Source organism: Phaseolus vulgaris, chromosome 8 (genome assembly GCF_000499845.2).
Source record: "Phaseolus vulgaris cultivar G19833 chromosome 8, P. vulgaris v2.0, whole genome shotgun sequence".
NCBI lineage: Eukaryota > Viridiplantae > Streptophyta > Magnoliopsida > Fabales > Fabaceae > Phaseolus > Phaseolus vulgaris.
Genome location: NC_023752.2, coordinates 18,649,319 through 18,666,565, shown reverse-complemented (window position 1 = coordinate 18,666,565; position 17,247 = coordinate 18,649,319). Strand labels below are relative to the sequence as shown.

Sequence of the window (17,247 nt, the reverse complement as noted above, 5' to 3'; positions counted from 1 at the left end):
CATATTGAAGAAGGCGTGAAGCCGAAAATCTAATTACAATTGTTGGTGAATCAATGAATATATATGGAAACAAAGGTGTGTGATATATGTATGTTTAAAGAAACTGATAAGCATTTGTACATTTGTGGTAATGCATAAATTTTCTTTTCCTACACTATTTTTAATTAGCCAAATTCCTAATACTGAAAACTTCTCTCTGAATAGCCCTAGAAAAGCATACCTTTGGACAAAAGAACAGGTATACCTACAGTATTTCAATTTTCAACAATGTTTTTAGTACTAACATAATCTCCATTTTGCCTCTATACACCTTTCTGAGAGCTCTTGGTTTTCTATCTGCCTTGTATGTCCGAAATACTGACCGAGTTGAGGGAGTTCAAGTCATTTCCTCTTACATGGGAAAGTGAACTTAACATATTTTCCCTTAGGATGAACGCAGGTTTCATTGGAGGAGGAAGATCCACAATCTCACTGTTTAGCATAGAAATTACAGTAGCCATTGTAGGCCTATCTGCTGCAAATTCTTGGACACATAGAAGTCCTATGTGTATGAACCTATAAATATGTTTATGAAGGTTAGGATCATATCTTCCTGGATCTATTAGAGAGGGAATGTTCTCTTCTTTCCACTGTATCCAGGCCTGCAATGAAATTTAAACATTTGAAAGTTTTATCAGAAGAATGATACAGAACCCCTATGGTGAACTTCAAAATAATTTTGCTGACTTACAAATCCTAAAAGGGTAAGAAAATTTTCTTCATCATAAAAGCTTGAATTTCGTCTTCCACTAACAATCTTAAGTAGCAAAACCCCAAAACTAAAGACATCTGATTTTTCAGAGAACAATCCTTGCATTGCATATTCAGGAGACATATAGCCACTGCATTGAAATGTCGCACAATTTACTGTTCCAAGTATACTAATATAATCACGAAGAAAGAGGTGTACTTACTAAGTTCCAACAATTCTTTTAGTATTTGCTTCATCCTCATTCCCACCAAAGATTCTAGCCATACCAAAGTCAGATATCTTTGGATTTAGCTCCACATCTAGCAAGATATTACTTGCTTTCAAGTCCCTGTGGATGATTTTTAGCCTGGAATCTCTGTGAAGATAAAGCATTCCTCGAGCCACTCCTTCTATTATGCTAAAGCGTTTTCTCCAATGAAGAACTTTATCTTTCGACGGATCTAAAGAATCAAATGGTAGAATTATATGAATTCTAACATTTTGAGATGAAACACAATCTAATTTTCACAATTTAGCTGTAATTTCCAGAAAAGATCAATTGTTGATGGATGCTAGTTAGAGGCTTCAAAGAACTAACCAAAGATATATGTGTCCAAACTCTTATTTGGCATGTACTCATAAATCAACATCTTTTCCTCCCCTTCAATACAACAGCCAAGAAGTTTTACAAGATTGCGGTGTTGAAGCTTGGAAATCACCACTACTTCATTCATGAATTCTTCTAGACCTTGTCCAGATGTTCTAGAAAGTCTTTTAACTGCAATTTCCCTGCCATCGTGCAATTGCCCCTATAACATACCAATGATAAAATGAAACAATTAACAATTTTTTCAGATATATGAATAAGCTCAAATCTAAGTACCTTGTATACTGGACCGAAACCACCTTGTCCTAGTTTGTTCGATGGGTGAAATTCATTTGTGGCGGTTACAAGCTTTTCTAAATTAAATGTTAATAGCTCCTGGAGTTTGACTTCATGTGACAGATCACCAAATACATAGTCATTTATATATTCTGCAGGGGCTGCACCTGCATTAAATTGAAGGAATCTTTTGATTAGAGTGGCACAAATTAGCAAGAGGAGAAACAACATACACAAATATAAGTTAGCAGTGATCTAAAATTGTTTATCAAAAAAGAAAAAAAAAATCATACTTGTATGCAGAAAGTTTTTATTATCATGTAAATTTTGAGCATGTGTTGCGTGCATTAAATAGTGAAGTCGTTTGAGTAATTTAAACACATAATGATGATATATTACCTTGGTGGGTAGAAATCCTTCTCCACATGATATATGCACAAATGACAATTAAGGTAGCTCCTATTGTAACTGTAACAATAATGATGATTGTCCTGTTTCTCTCTTTATCTGCAATTTGGGAAAAATGAAAATAGTCCTATCACTGGAGAAAGGTTCTCAGATCAAGGAAGTTAATACAAATTCTTGGGCACATAACAGCTAGCTTTATACAATGCATACCAAGCTCTGTGTAGGCTACTCGAACATGTAGATCAAGTCCTCCGTTTGAGAATTGTTGTATGTCAATTAGATTCTCAGTCCATGCATGACATACAACCAATATCAGCATCATATGAGTATGCAATGCATGAACAATTCTCCAAACATCGGCTTCTGCACATGTCTGGCTGAAGTCTGAGGGGTGACCCATCTGAAAAATCTGGAACTTTGATCATCTTCAGCTCCAAAAATCCATCTTCTGTATAATCTGCACTTTTGTTTTGATTGCTGGTTCTTTCACACTTCAGAGGTGTTCTCCTAAAACATCCACTAGTCCAGTTTTGTCTATTCCATTCCTCTTTGTTTCTTGGCTCAAACCCTTTCAAACAGCTGCATGTTGGTGAGCTTTGAGAATTACAAACTGCAAAAGGTCCACATACACCATAAACATCACATTCAAATTGATGACTATTCCATGTGACTACCCATTCTTTCCTCTCTCCGTTCCACCATCTCTCTTCACAACAGTTGAATTCAGAATATAGATTATGAAACCAATCTCTTCTACTTCACTGAAAAGGAATTCAACATTTCCTTCCCCGTCATCTCCAATATGTATCCCTTCAAGATAAAACGTTTTCATGTAGGGCAACCCTGTAAAGGTCTTACCATTCCATGGACCAGTGCGCCAGAAGGGGCGAGTTTCTTTCCAGATGAACACTTCAGGTACACTAAGGCGTTCAACACTTAGAGAAAAGCTACCAGTGGATGGATCAGAAGGGCTTTTCCATGATGTTTGTTTTACCTTTGCACCAGTTGCTTTGTTAGTTGAAATCTTCATATTGGGTAACATTGTATTTGAAGGATGCTGGAAACTCTCCCATATAGTTCTTCCTGATGAGCTTTCCTGTAGCACAAGGTTCCCAGAATCTAAGAGTTTGGAAGTATAGTTGGATCCATTATTGGACACATTTGTTGACCAAATTACTTGATTCTGACCATTCAACACCACAAGATTGCCATCTTCAGATATGGTGACAACTCCAGAAGAATCATTCAGTGGTTGGTTTCTGTTAGCCACCCATATGATAGGGAATTTGGTTTTCCACCAAATTCCCACATAACGATTGGTAGAATTTTGAGGGGTGAAGAAGCCCAAGGTGAAGTTGCCACCAGTGGAGGTTATCGTTTCATTGTCCTTGATGAACTGAGAAGAGTTGATGGTGTCTGTGGCAGTAACAACATCTGCAAAAAGAAACCAAGGTATGATCAAAAGGGAGAACAAGTTTGTGCACTTGGTGTAATCCATTACAGATAGTGATTATTTCTTGTCAGTAAGGTGAACTTCAATGCATTTGTTGTAAGTGACATTTTCTTACTTCAAAGGCTTGATTGTGACTTCATCACCTCATAAAAATCAACACGGTTTGGTGTTATGCTAATTTTTCAAGCACTGATTAATCTACATTTTTCCGCGTGTTTTTATTTCTTTCACATAATATCATTGAAAGTTATCATTTTTTTTATTTTTTTTGCATTTCTGGGAATGTGTCAAATAGCACTTCATAATTATTTCTCTTCTCTTAACTTGTTTGACACTTCCGTGGTCCAGTTTTCTAATTTGTCTTCAAACAAATTGTTTCCACGATTGAAAAAAAGAAAAAAAAAAGAGACTTCTTTGAAAACAATCTAAAGAAGTCTCTCTTCAGAAAAAAAAAAAAACTAAAATCTTTGGCAAGTATTCTAAAAGAGTGGAAAATAAAACTATGGAATGATTTTCTTTGTAAAGAAGTTTGAAAGAATTTTATGATTATTGAATGAGTTAATCAATTATATTTAATTACAATCAAAAGATCTTATCTTGTTGATGTAACTTAAAGAGCATATTAACATATATAGTAGTTTATTCTCTGTTTATCATCAATTACTTGTGAAAGTATCATATTTTAAATTAAATTGACAAACATAATCTAGTATTGCTTGGATTAATCATTTATTTGCGAGATTGGAGAAAATAATTCTGATCAATATAAACCATTATCGCATGAGATGATCCATTATATCTGCAAACAAATAAAATCAAGGTTTGTTCTAAGTTGAGATAATCTATTATAAATTTAATATAATGTTTACAAAAAAAAAAAAAAACTCAATTCTCAATGCAAATTTAATCAAAATTATATTGGAAATTGATTAATGTTTTATATTTAATTATACTAAATCAAATTCAGTAAAGATAAACTCATCATCATACTATTGTAATCATTTCAAAGTGTGTAAACAACCTCATTTGTAAAATATCTTTTAATTTTTATATCTTGTTTGCTTAGGTAAAAATATGGGAAAGGAAATGAAAAGGAGAAAAAACAACCACACAAATTACTAATTTACATCTACTTTCAAATCCAGAACTTAAATTTATATTTTTTTTTATCATCTAAACATACAAAAACAATTATTAATTTACCAATACAACATTTATGTTATAAATTCAAGTTTTTCACTCTTAGATAAAAGTTCTTTTAGGACTTAATCCAAAACCTATATTTGTATTGTTTGATTATATTAACATAAAAATTAAATTATTAATTTACCAAACAAACATTTTATATTATAAATTTGAGTTTCAACTATTATATAAAAGTATTTTTGGGATTTTTTTATTAAGTCACAATTTGTCCTATGATTATCTAATTTTATTTTAATTTATATTTTTTTTATTTAGAACAATCTTACTTAAATTTAATTGAATAATAATAGAGAAGAGGAAAAATAGAGGAAGTGTAGCTTCAATGACAAAATCCTGTAAAGAAGAACGAGGAGCAAGGCAGAACCCCAAAGAAAGGTAAGGCAATAATGATTGAGAAGAGAAAAAGAGAAGGAAAAAAAAAACAAGAAACAATGAACTGATTTAAAGAACAAGAATGAATGTGATACTTACAACACATTAGAAAGGGAAACAAAACTACAAGGCCAAAAAAGAAAAAAAGCCCAAAATAGAAAAGGAAAAAATAAGGCAATTTCTCCCTGCACCATATCATTTTTTTTTATGTGCACCTAATAGAACTTTTAAAATCCCATTTTGTCCTTTTCTTTTTTTTTTGGAAAAAGGTGCAGAGGAGCTTTGATGGAAGAAAGCCAAGCTCAGGCCCAACAACTAGGTCAATGGCAATGAAGATCCAAGAAGACTGGAACTTTGCTACGGTAGAGAAACTTTCCTATACATGTTCAAAATGCCATAAACCTAGTGTAGAGTAGAATTTATTTTTGTCAAAAGTAGAATAGGAATTTTACTTGTAATTTTTCTTAAATGCAATTAAGGTTGAATTTAGGCATCTAAAAACCAACCAAGGTTAAATTAAGGTTTCTAGAAACTCCTAAGTAAACCTTGGCAGGTCCTTTAGACCTAATTTGAGTCATATGATGCATACCATGTCACGCCTCCCTTGTGAGCTCAAATAGGCGCCTATTTTCAAACATTTTTCCATTTGAATTTCCCACCAAATTATATGTACAATGGATGGACCCCAAAGCTATATAAATGGGTGCTTGGCTCATGAATTTGCTAGATTAATGAATGAGTGAATTGTTGCCAAGATTGCTAGTCATCTCACTCCCTTGTCTTGCCTCTCTAGGATAGACACTTTAATCTTCTTCTTCACCTAACTCAAGAGATATGGCTCAATCAATCACTCTCCCTACCTATCATGCACCTTCTGTTGGTGAAAACTTGTGAGTTTCTACATTTCAGCAGTTTGATGTGTTAAAAAAAGTGAAAAAAATAAGTATAGCAAAATTCAAAAATATAAAAAAATGATAAATGAAAAACGGATAGAGTGCAAAATTCTAACTTTGAAAAAAAAATTGATGCTGCAGTGAATTTTAAAAAAATTATTGCAATTAATTGGCGCACTGTTTCGGTGAAATTCCAACGCCTAATTTTAGCCTACAAATTTAGGTTTCTATGGTTTAAATTTGAAATTCAAATTTGATGTATTCTGCCCAGCATAAATTCGGCAAGTTGAGAAAATTTTTACACAAAAACCTGTAGTGTTGTTTATGGTTTTATTCATCTATTCTAGTGTCATTCTTTAGGTTTCAATTTGTGTGCTACCTTTTCTTGTGTACCTAAATTTTTTGTTTGTAAATTCTCTTTAATACTCTTTCAAGTCATATCAAATATCAATTCCATTTTTTGTAGCCCTATTTCTTAAATTGATTTTTGTTTCTTTAAAACTTGTTTGGCCTCTTTTTGGTGGAAATGACCTAAAAAGTGCTTTGGTGAGTAGTGGAGCTGAAATTTCTTGGTGAAAGCTATATCACTAAAGAAATGAAGAATTGGATATTCAAAGTTCAATATCCTAAAGAGGTATAACAAGGGACAACAGAAAACTTATAAAAAAAATATACACAAAGGAGCTACAAGTGAAGGAGTGCATAAAATAGGTCTTAAAATTTTGGTGCCTCAAAATTTGTTGATCTAATTTTCTTTGTATTTTTTTGAGTTGTATTTTGCATAACCTTGATTAATTAGTGGATTAATTTCTTCTTAGACAGTGAGTGTGTCTTCAGGGTTCTAAGTGCCAAGAAGCCTCACCTTATGAAACACCTAGTTTTAAAAGCTTTCTAGATAGCACTTTTCAATTGTGTTTTATTGCTTTGCATTTTTCTTGCATACTTTTTTTTTTCATCTTTGATTGTGCTCTAAGTAAATTTCTTGGAGAAAGGTTTGTTAAAGTGTTGTGGGATAGTATCTGGCAAGGAAAGGCTTGATACTTAAGAGATCCTAGTGATCCACCTCCCTTTTCTTGGAAATTACATACTTCACTTCACCTATCTTTCTTTTTGGAAATTACTTTAATGACATAACTTTAAACATGTCTAATCCTTCTCCTAATCATTGTGAAAGTGATAGGAAATCCACAAAATCTCTTTTGAAACAATTGGTAGAGATTTTCAATCACTATCACTTAGACAATTGCAACATGAGGCTCAAACTTTGGAAGAAAAGAAAGAAAGAGATGCCCATCTTGCAATTAGAAGAATAGTCGAAACTTGTTAGAGAAAAAGATGAATACATTAGAAAATTAAAAAAATCACATGCATCTAGTTCTAGGTTGAGTGACTCACATGCTGAGGGGAGTCTTAGGATGAATGGATATTATCAACCTCCACCTAGAAGAACTAGAAGAGAAAGCCCAAAAAAGACTAGGGTAGACTTACCTCATTTTTATGGAAAGGAAAATGTTGAAATTTACCTAGATTGGGAAATGAAAGTAGAACAACTTTTTGCTTGCCATCATGTTAGTGAGGAAAGGAAGGTACCCTTAGCCACCTTAAGCTTTCCACCTAATGCAATGTATTGGTGGACTGCCCTAGAAAGAGAGAGACGTCTCCATAAGGACCCTCCCATTACATATTGGAATGACCTTAGGGGAACATTGAGACGTCGCCATATTCCCTCATACTACAATAGGGAGTTGATGAACAAAACCCAAAGACTTCGTCAAAAAAATCTGAGTGTAGAAGAATATAGGAAAAAGATGGAGTTACATATGATAAGGGCAGGGATTAGGAAAGAAAATAATACCACCATATCTAGGTTCTTAAGTGGTCTCAATCTTGAGATAAAAGACAAAGTTGAACTTTTACCTTATAGAGATTTAAATGACTTGATTCAACTTTGCATTAAAGTTGAAAAACAAATTTTGAGAGAAGAATCAAATCAAAAACAAAGTTCATACTCTGTACCTTATGACAAGGGTAATTTCCAAAGGGGGAGGGGGTAAAGCATATAAAAGAAACATCTCCAGAACCTACCCAAAACCTATCTAAATATGAGCACATCTCACACACTCGAATTAGAGAAATTTAGTGTTTTAATTGTCTTGGTAGGGGTCATTTAGCATCTCAATGTCCCAATAGAACAACTATGATCTTAAGGGACAAAGATGAATATAGTAGCCAAGAAGAAGAAACTAGTAAGAGTGAAGAAAATGAGAGAAAAAAAAAAGAAATTGAAAATCAATTGAAAGTCCTTAGGGACAATGCTGAGGCATGGGAGAAAAGTGCTCCTTCCCACAAGGTCATTCAGATAGAACAAAAAGTTGAAAAAATGAAGTTAAAAAAACACTTCTATTTGAACAACCTTCAGTTTCCTTTTGTGTAAAGGAGCACTTGCATGTACTATCACACTTTCTGAAGTTTGTGAGCTACCTCCTCAAGGAAAAAATATTTTAAAAGAATTTGGTGATGTATTCCCTATGGAATGACCCATTGGATTTCCACCTTTTATGGGTATAGAACACCAAATAGATTTAGTTCCAAGAGCTAGTCTACCAAATAGACCGTCTTACAGAACTAATCCTGAGGAGACTAAGGAGATAGAATCACAAGTTCAGGAATTGTTGGAGAAAGGTTAGGTTCAAAAGAGTCTAATTCCTTGTGTTGTACCTGTTTTATTGGTGCCTAAGAAAGATGGCAAGTGGAGAATGTGTTGTGATTGTAGAGTCATCAATAACATTACCATCAAATATAGGCATCAAATTCCTAGACTTCGTGATGTGCTTGATGAATTGCATGAGTCCACTATATTTTCCAAGATTGATCTTAAAAGTGGATATCACCAAATAAGAATCAAAGAAGGTGATGAGTGGAAAACTGCTTTTAAGACCAAATTTGGACTATATGAGTGGTTAGTGATGCCTTTTGGACTCACTAATGCACCTAGCACCTTCATGAAGCTTATGAATCATGTCCTTAGGAATTGCATACATAAATATGTAGTAGTTTATTTTGATGATATATTAGTTTATACTTAAAGCCTAGAGTCCCACCTAAGTCACCTTAGAGAGGTTCTTTTAGTGCTTAGGAGAAATAATTTGTTTGCTAATATAGATAAATGTACTTTTTGTGTGGATAGTATAGTGTTTTTAGGATTCATAGTCAACAAAAATGGGGTACATGTTGACCCCGAGAAAATCAAAGCCATACAAGAGTGGCCAACCCCACAAAATGTAGGAGATGTTAGGAGCTTTCATGGTTTAGCAAGCTTTTATAGGAGATTTGTTCCTAATTTCTCAAGTCTAGCTTCACCACTCAATGAGTTAGTGAAGAAAGACACTCCATTTTGTTGGACGGAGAAACATGAGCAAGCCTTTCAAAGGTTGACAACTCAACTCACCCAATGCACCCATTCTAGTTTTACCAAACTCTTCAAAAAGTTTTGAGCTAGAGTGTGATGCATTGGGAATAGGAATAGGTGTTGTGTTGTTGCAAGGTGGGCACCCAATTGCATATTTTAGTGAAAAACTTCATGGTGTCGCCCTCAACTACCCCACCTGATGCATATTTTAGTGAGTCACATGATGCATACCATGTCACGCCTCCATTGTGAGCTCAAATAGGCGCCTATTTTCAAACATTTTCCATTTGAAGTTCCCACCAAATTATGTGAACAATGGTCGAACCCTAAAGCTATATAAAGGGGTGTTTGGCTCATGAATTTACAAGATTAATGAATGAGTGAATTGCTGCCAAGATTGCTAGCCATTTCACTCCCTTGTCTTGCCTCTCTAGGATAGACACTTTAATCTTCTTCTTCACCTAACTCAAGTGATATGGCCCAACCAATCATTCTCCCTACTTATCATGCACCTTCAAGGAATCCATAGCTCCATGAGCCATCCTTGCATATTTCCTCCATTGAAGCTTTCGCAAATCCTCCAAAAATTCAACAAATCAATTCGGTCATGGCGGCACATTCCATCAAGCTTGGTGTTTGTTTGAGGTGCAGAGGAGGTGTTGTTGGTGCAGTGTTGGTGCGGTGGTGGAGCGAACGTTTCAGTCTTAGCTTCGGTTGACATTGTTTTGAGGTAAGACAACACATTCATCTTCTTTTTTCGTGTTTTTTTTAGCTAAGATGTTCCTAGATAACGATATCCAAAAGCATGGATATTGGCTTACGGATGCATGAGTCTAGAATGCATTTTGATGGCTAGAACAAGAGGGGGGGGGGGGGGGGGGGTTAAATTGTTTTCAATGGATTTTCACAAATACTTTGCTTAGAATGAAACTTTAACAATCAACTTAGAAAAGCAATTAAGAAAACCAATAGAATAGACAAACAAAAACTGGTATCAGAAATTCAATCGGTTAAAATTGTGGTTTAACCAGTTGTTTATGACAACGGAAAAAAACAAATAGTTAATGAGATAAGAGATAGAGAGAATTACACACATAGTTTATACTGGTTCACTCAATCACAGAGCTACATCCAGTCCTCAGTCAAACCACTGAGTATTCACTATGCAACCAATCACAGATTACACTTACACCACACACAAAGATGTGACTTTGAATCCCACAAAGCCTACGGACCCTCTTTGCACACAACAAACACCTCAAGCCAGAATCACACTTACTTTACAGGATTTTACAATAGTTATACAGAGAGTAATATGTGTTGAAGATGGTTGTTACCCCTTCAAGACATGTGTTTGATGAAGACATTTGTGTACATTTCATGTATATTTACATTTGCTTTAAGAATGTCTTAGGTAGAGTTTAGAGGTTGTTTAAGAGTAGGCTTTTTGCTGAGTAACTCACCTCTTAACCCCTGACCATGTGATAAGAGCAAGCACAAATTTCTTAAACTGTTTTTCACATATTTTGCAAAAAACACCTTTACTGCATAAAAATAAATCTGTTCTTTTCTAAATAAACAGATTCTTTTTTAAACTGATGTTTTGGCTAAGTCTTGTGAAAATCAGTTTTTGTGCATCAAGTATTTTGACTAAGTTTTCTCCTTTTCAAAACGACTGTGTTTCAATAGTTAAGTTTTTTCTGTTATCGTTTTGAAAAATAAATCTGTTCATTTGTAAATGAATAGATTCTCTTTAAGTCTGGTGCAATGCTTATCTTAAACGGTTTTTAGTTTTGTCCCTGCACCAGAATGGTTGACTAAGTCTCCTTCACATAACAAATTCTCTAACTGCTTTTGAAAATAATCTGTTCATTTTATTTTCAATCTGTTCATTTTATTATCAATCTGTTCTTTTTATAACAGCTTTAACTGTTTTTAGAAAATTTGTTATAAGTTGTTTTTCTATAAAAAGGAAACTTGTTCATGCGTTTAAACAGAGATCATACAATTGAGAAAAACAAGTTTTGCATCAGAGAATTAAGGATTTACAAAGAATTAACATCTGTTCTTGAAAGATTTCCAAAATCAAAAGTGTGCTTGTTCTTGTTTGGTTCCAAAGCTTGGTGAGAGGTGCTGCTACTGTTTAAGCGATCTGTTCTACTGCTTTAAGGCAGATTTCTGCATCCTCTATCAGGTGTATTCGTTTCACATTTCATTTCTTGTAAAAGTGTGGTTGTAAACTCTTCTTGATAGGGTTTCTTGAAGAGTGTGTATGCTAAAATAGTGTTTTTTAGAAAGTGTACCAAAGTTCTTGTAGGGTTCAAGAACAGTGGTGTTTGTGGTTGTTTGAATTGTGATTTAGTGAATTTCACCTTGGTTTAGGTGAAGACTGGATGTAGCTCATTGGAGTGAACCAGTATAATTGCTTCGTGTTCATTCTCCCTTAATCTCTGCACTCGAATTACTGCATATCTGTTAAACTGTCAAGAAATAAATCTGTTCAATAAAAAATAAACCTGTTATTTCTGGGCTTGTTTCATACTGTTCTTATTATCTGGAAAAACTGTTTGATTCTGAAAAGAACATACATAATCTGTTAAAAGTCACTGAACCAGATTGATTGTGATAGGTTACTCAATTAATTTTCAAGCTATCAATTGAACCTTAATCACTTGCTTAAAATTGAAGTTTGCTGTTTTGTGATTCACTGTTTTTCTTCCTAATATCAGTGTGTGTGTGACTTGCAAATTAAGCTGCATAATCTCGAGATTAACTTGGCTGATATAAACGTTTTCAAACATAAACAGTGCCAAAATAAATCTGTTTATTTCCAAATAAATCGATTTATTTTCTGTGTAATGTGATAAATACTGATTCTGCGAGAAACTTTTAAAAGGTCAATTCACCCCCCTCTTGAACTTTGCCACTATTAAACCCAACAATATGAACAATTACAAGAACTTGAATAGGATTAGAAAACACCTGGAATCACAGTACACCAGAATCCTATTGATAAGTTCTTTTAATCACAGCAAAGCTCAAAGGCAATCTTGCTAAAACTTGGTAAAAACCTTTTCACAAACGGTTTGTAATCTCTTAAATCAATCACAATCAGAGTATCAAACTTTTCTATTTCTTCCCCTCTTTTTACATTTAAAAGAAGACTCATTTTATAAACCTTGAAAAGCTACCGTTGATGACAATTTTGAACATTCAAATCAGTTAAAACAGGTTTTCAAAAAAACTGTTATGAAAACATATATTTAATAGGTTAAAACCACGATTTAATCGGTTGAATGGTTTTGTCAGTTATACAACTGATTCAAAAAACAGTTTCAAAACTCCTTTGCCAGCTAAGTGACAAACAACCGATTATCTCAAAACTTTAATCGCTTGTTTTTCCCTTTGCATGGAAAAACACTTTAATCTTTAAAACAAATTGAAATAAGCTTTGTATGAGAATCAATACTGATCTTACAAAGATTCTAAACCCCATAGCAAAACCTAAACCTAAAACATCACACAGCTTCAAGTTTCATGAGGATTTGACAACATCAAAGCTTCCCATCTTCAACAGTTGTTGCCGAATTGGGAATGGGAGAGGAGTCATGGGTTGTTGTTCAAATGAATTTGTTAAAAGAACTAAGTGAATGGAGGCAAGAATATGTTGAACTGTTTGGTGGTGATGAACGATATGAATACATGAAGAAGTCACTTCTAGTTGACCACAAGTCAATGGTACCAACCACTAACACCCTTTCATTTGTACTTTGCATTTCTTGATTTAACTTTGTTCGCCATTTGTACTTGCAGGAAAGAAGAGATAAGTGGATGATAATTCCAGACATATGATACGTTATTGCTAATAGGTATAATGCCATTTTTGTTTCACGGTCTATGATACAATCATTGACTATTTTTCCTTTAAGAACCTAAACACCAAGTAACTTGACTCATCACCGAAAAATTGCAATTGGGCACGTGCACGAAAATCATTTTGTCCAGGTATACCCTAAACCGAATGAAAAGTAAGTCATAGTGTTAACTTAAAAGTGATCTAACTTATATTTATAACTTTTATAGGTGAAGCTAAAAGATGGTTGTCCAATTCCACCTACAGATATATTGTGGGCATGACATCGTTATCCTACGACCCAATCTTGGTCAACATACTACACTAGCTGGATACAAGTTTATACACAAATAATGTCCATTAGACAACATTTGTAATGGATACTTAATGTTTATGTTTTAGGATGTTTAGCCTCTTTGAATACATGTATTCAATACATTTTTAATGTATATATGCACTTACGGATGCCTATATTTGAAATTAACATATATACCTACAAATGCCAAGATCCACAACTATTGTATATAGTTACGGATGACAAAATTTGAAACTCACAATGTTGTCTACATATATTTAGATCCGGAATTGAAGTGGTTGTTTTCGGATATGGATGTCCCAAATTCATATCCTTGCTTATGGTTTTAGCCATCCGAAATTGACAGTATTCACTATGGACGTCAACATGCGGAAGGCACTATCATGCTTCCGGATATGGTTATTCGGAAGCCAATTATTTAGAGGTTTTTTTTTCTAGTGTTCATGAATTAAAACCAAACCAATTTAAATAATATAAGTAAAATCGAAATTAAATGGTATTCATAAGGTCGAAGGACAAATAAGTCATACATAAAGTTCAAGTTCTAACAACAACATCGTTCATGGATAAAAATATTACATAATCAATTTTCCTAATAAATAATCAATCAGTCCTACGTGAATGTCTCCTGACATACATAACTCTATCATTCGCTCCTCGTGCTAACATGATGACTGCTTGTATTCCTTCTCACACAGGGCTGCCCTCCACCATATCACCATGATTAAGTAATGGTTGCAATGTCTGTGTAATTCTACGAAAAATACCCTACAAGCATGAATGTGATAATATTAAAAAAAATTAAAAAGAAATGAAAATGTTATTAATGGTTCATAAATACCAAAGCAATATGTTCTGGATGTTTCTCCCGAGGGTGAGTTACCATTGGTTTGTGGGCAGGTGCTTCTGAGGGTATGAGTACAGGACGCTCATCCTCCGCCATGTTAATCACATGTGGATGTGATACTGATCGAAACTACTCCATGTATTGTTGAATGCAAATGCCAGGATAAGGTGCTACGTCCATATCTTGTATGACATAATCATTGAAATGTAACCATTGTCGGTCCATTTCATTTGTAGTGGGATCGCCATCTCTAACTACAAATGGGTGCCGAGAGATTATCTGCATATATCCATACTGATGGAGAACATGTTCTAGCAAGTGCAATTGTGTCCAATTTCCAAGCCTCAAATAACCAAAGAATAACGATATCCACTTAAATGGATGTTCTTACCTGTGCTCGTCGTATGGAGAAAATCGAATGCAAGCTAATCTTAATGTATCTAGCTGCAATCAGACAACAACAATTGAAGTAACTTTTCCTAGTTCATACATCCTACACCGAGGATGGTCTTCAGAATACTGAGCTTGCATACGTCTCATCCCTATAAACGGGAAATGCTCATAAATCCAACCATGCAACAATATCGCATAACCAGCTAGTTGACTAGTCTTTTCATAACTACAATCTCCTAGCTATTCGTATATATGATTTAATGCAGTTATCGCCCAAGTATATCCCCCAATGAGCCTCAGATTCAACAAAAAACCCAAGATAAATCACACTAACCGAAGTAGCAATCTTGTCGGCGAAGATATTGCAACCAACAAGGTGAAGTAAATAAGCTCTGGCAGCTACAGTCCACTGCCTCCTTCAGCATGTGTCCTCACACACATCTCTTAACCAACTGAGGCGCACATGAGCTCCCCGACAGTGTGATAGAGATCAAATAAGGGAGGATTTTACTAATGGAGGAAGAGGTCATTCACCCAAACATTTGAAGTTCTTCCTTCTAGTCTTCTAAAAAATTAAAGAAGAATTAAAATAAAGAGAGGACCAAACCTAAAGCCAAAAGAAGACTCAAGAATGGGCTTCAATTAATATCTCTCTTTATAGTTTCTTTTGTATAAATTTGTAAATAATATAGAATAGTGTTTAGGTAGGTGCTCAGAGGGAAACCTAAAGATACCTCTTGTGTAAAGCATCTTTAGATATTAGCTTTAGAAAATTATAGAAAGATATCCCTTCCTCCTTCACTTTAGGCACTAAAAGTGGAAGAGTTACAAGGGAACTTTAATTAGCTTCTTTTGTAAGCCTCTTGTACTTTCATGACCGGTCCTTCTCCTATATAAGGAGAGCTTGAGTCTTTCTAATACAGATTTGATATTTTGAGTACAGAAATTCTCCCAAATTGGTGAGTGATTGAGAGACTTGTGTCTTCTCTTACCCTTGTCTTATCTTGAGAGCAATCTTGGAACCTCAAGTGGTGGCATCTACACTCATCTTGGAGCTTTACATCCTTCAAGTTGCGTGTTCCTCTCCAAGGACTCCAACCACATATGTTCTCTTCTCCTTTCCATCTTATTCATCCATTTCCATTCCCAAAGAAACTCTAGAAACATGTCTTAGACTTTTTTTGTACTTTTGTTCGGTTCTTTTGGTTCATATCTTGTTTTGTTCGGTTCATTTCATTCTTTAACTGTTTTAATCGGTTCATTAGCTTTCTTTCATGCTTTTGTTTGGTTCATTTTCTTTTTAGGTAGTTTTAATCAGTTCTTTTGCTTTCTTGTTCATTTCAATCGGTTCATTTGACAAGAAATGGGTTTCCACATGAGTTTTGGCTTGGTTGCTTAAGATTTGGTGAGTTCTTGAATGATAGAACATTGATCCAATTCTAGAAAAGTGCCTAATCATATTTCAACTCAAGTTGACTCCATAACATGTCTATGAAACATCTCTATCTTGTTATTGGAATCATATCATGTGGTATCACGAGTCTTAGGTTTGTTCTTGTTTGTGTTTGAGTTGTTTTGGCACTTTTAATTCAAGAACTTTACATTCTTGTTTTAGGTTTATTTTTGGGTATTTCTTGCTGTTTTGTTGTTGTTATTACATTGTGTTTGTGTCATTTTGATTTTTGAATCCTTATAAGTTTTGTCAAAGTCATGTTTCTCCAAAAATGTTATCAATTCTTTGTGGTCCTTTTGTTGTAATTTTTGTTTGTTGATTTTGTGTTCAGTACAGTTTTATGTGTTTGTTTCTTGATCCTTTGGTGCATTTTCCTTTTAGTATTGAATTGATACTTATGTAATAGACCTATACAAGTTCTTAAACATCACTTCTATTATGTCTTTTGTAGTTCTTAATTCTGTTTTTCATTCTTGTTAGGTTTCCTCTGTTTTCTTGAAAACGTGCTGACTGTTTCGATTTATTGCAATTGATTTGCTTACTGGAAATTTATGAAATTCTAGATTTGAGTTTTTCAAAGTGTTATTAAAAAGTAGAAAAAATAAGTACATCAAAATTCCAAGTACAAAAAAAAATGATAAATGAAATACGTTCAGTGTGTAATTCTGCCGAAAAAAATACGGTAATCTGACAGTGATTTTGCAACATTTATCGCAATTAATTGGCTTACTGTTTTTGTGTAATTCCAGTGCCATTGTTGAGATCAGATATTGAACTTTCTGTGGTTCCAATTTCATAATCCAGTTCGCTTTATACAATTCCAGATAAATCTGTGAAGTCACGCACAGTTTGCACAAAAATATTTTTTCCAGTAGTTCTGTTTTTGTTTTCTTCATCTATTCTAGTGCTTTTTTCTAGGTTTCTTTTGTGTGCCATCCTTTTCATTGAGTACCTTATTTTCTTGCTTGTCTTTTATTCAATATTCTTTGTGTTTGTCTTAACTCTTGTATTCCTTTTGTGTACCCTTTCTT

At 34.1% G+C, this 17,247-nt stretch overlaps 1 protein-coding gene across 1 annotated transcript; it reads right to left on the bottom strand.

Moving 5' to 3' along the window:
* Positions 1-62: 62 nt before the first annotated feature.
* Positions 63-3,575, bottom strand: LOC137825550 (G-type lectin S-receptor-like serine/threonine-protein kinase At1g11300). Its single transcript, XM_068631243.1, is given in 9 exon segments — positions 63-641; positions 731-881; positions 954-1,191; positions 1,329-1,539; positions 1,614-1,780; positions 2,013-2,120; positions 2,232-2,316; positions 2,318-2,719; positions 2,722-3,575. Coding segments are annotated over 9 exon segments (2,469 nt in total). The 5' UTR covers positions 3,520-3,575; the 3' UTR covers positions 63-332.
* Between the last annotated feature and the right edge of the window lie 13,672 nt (positions 3,576-17,247).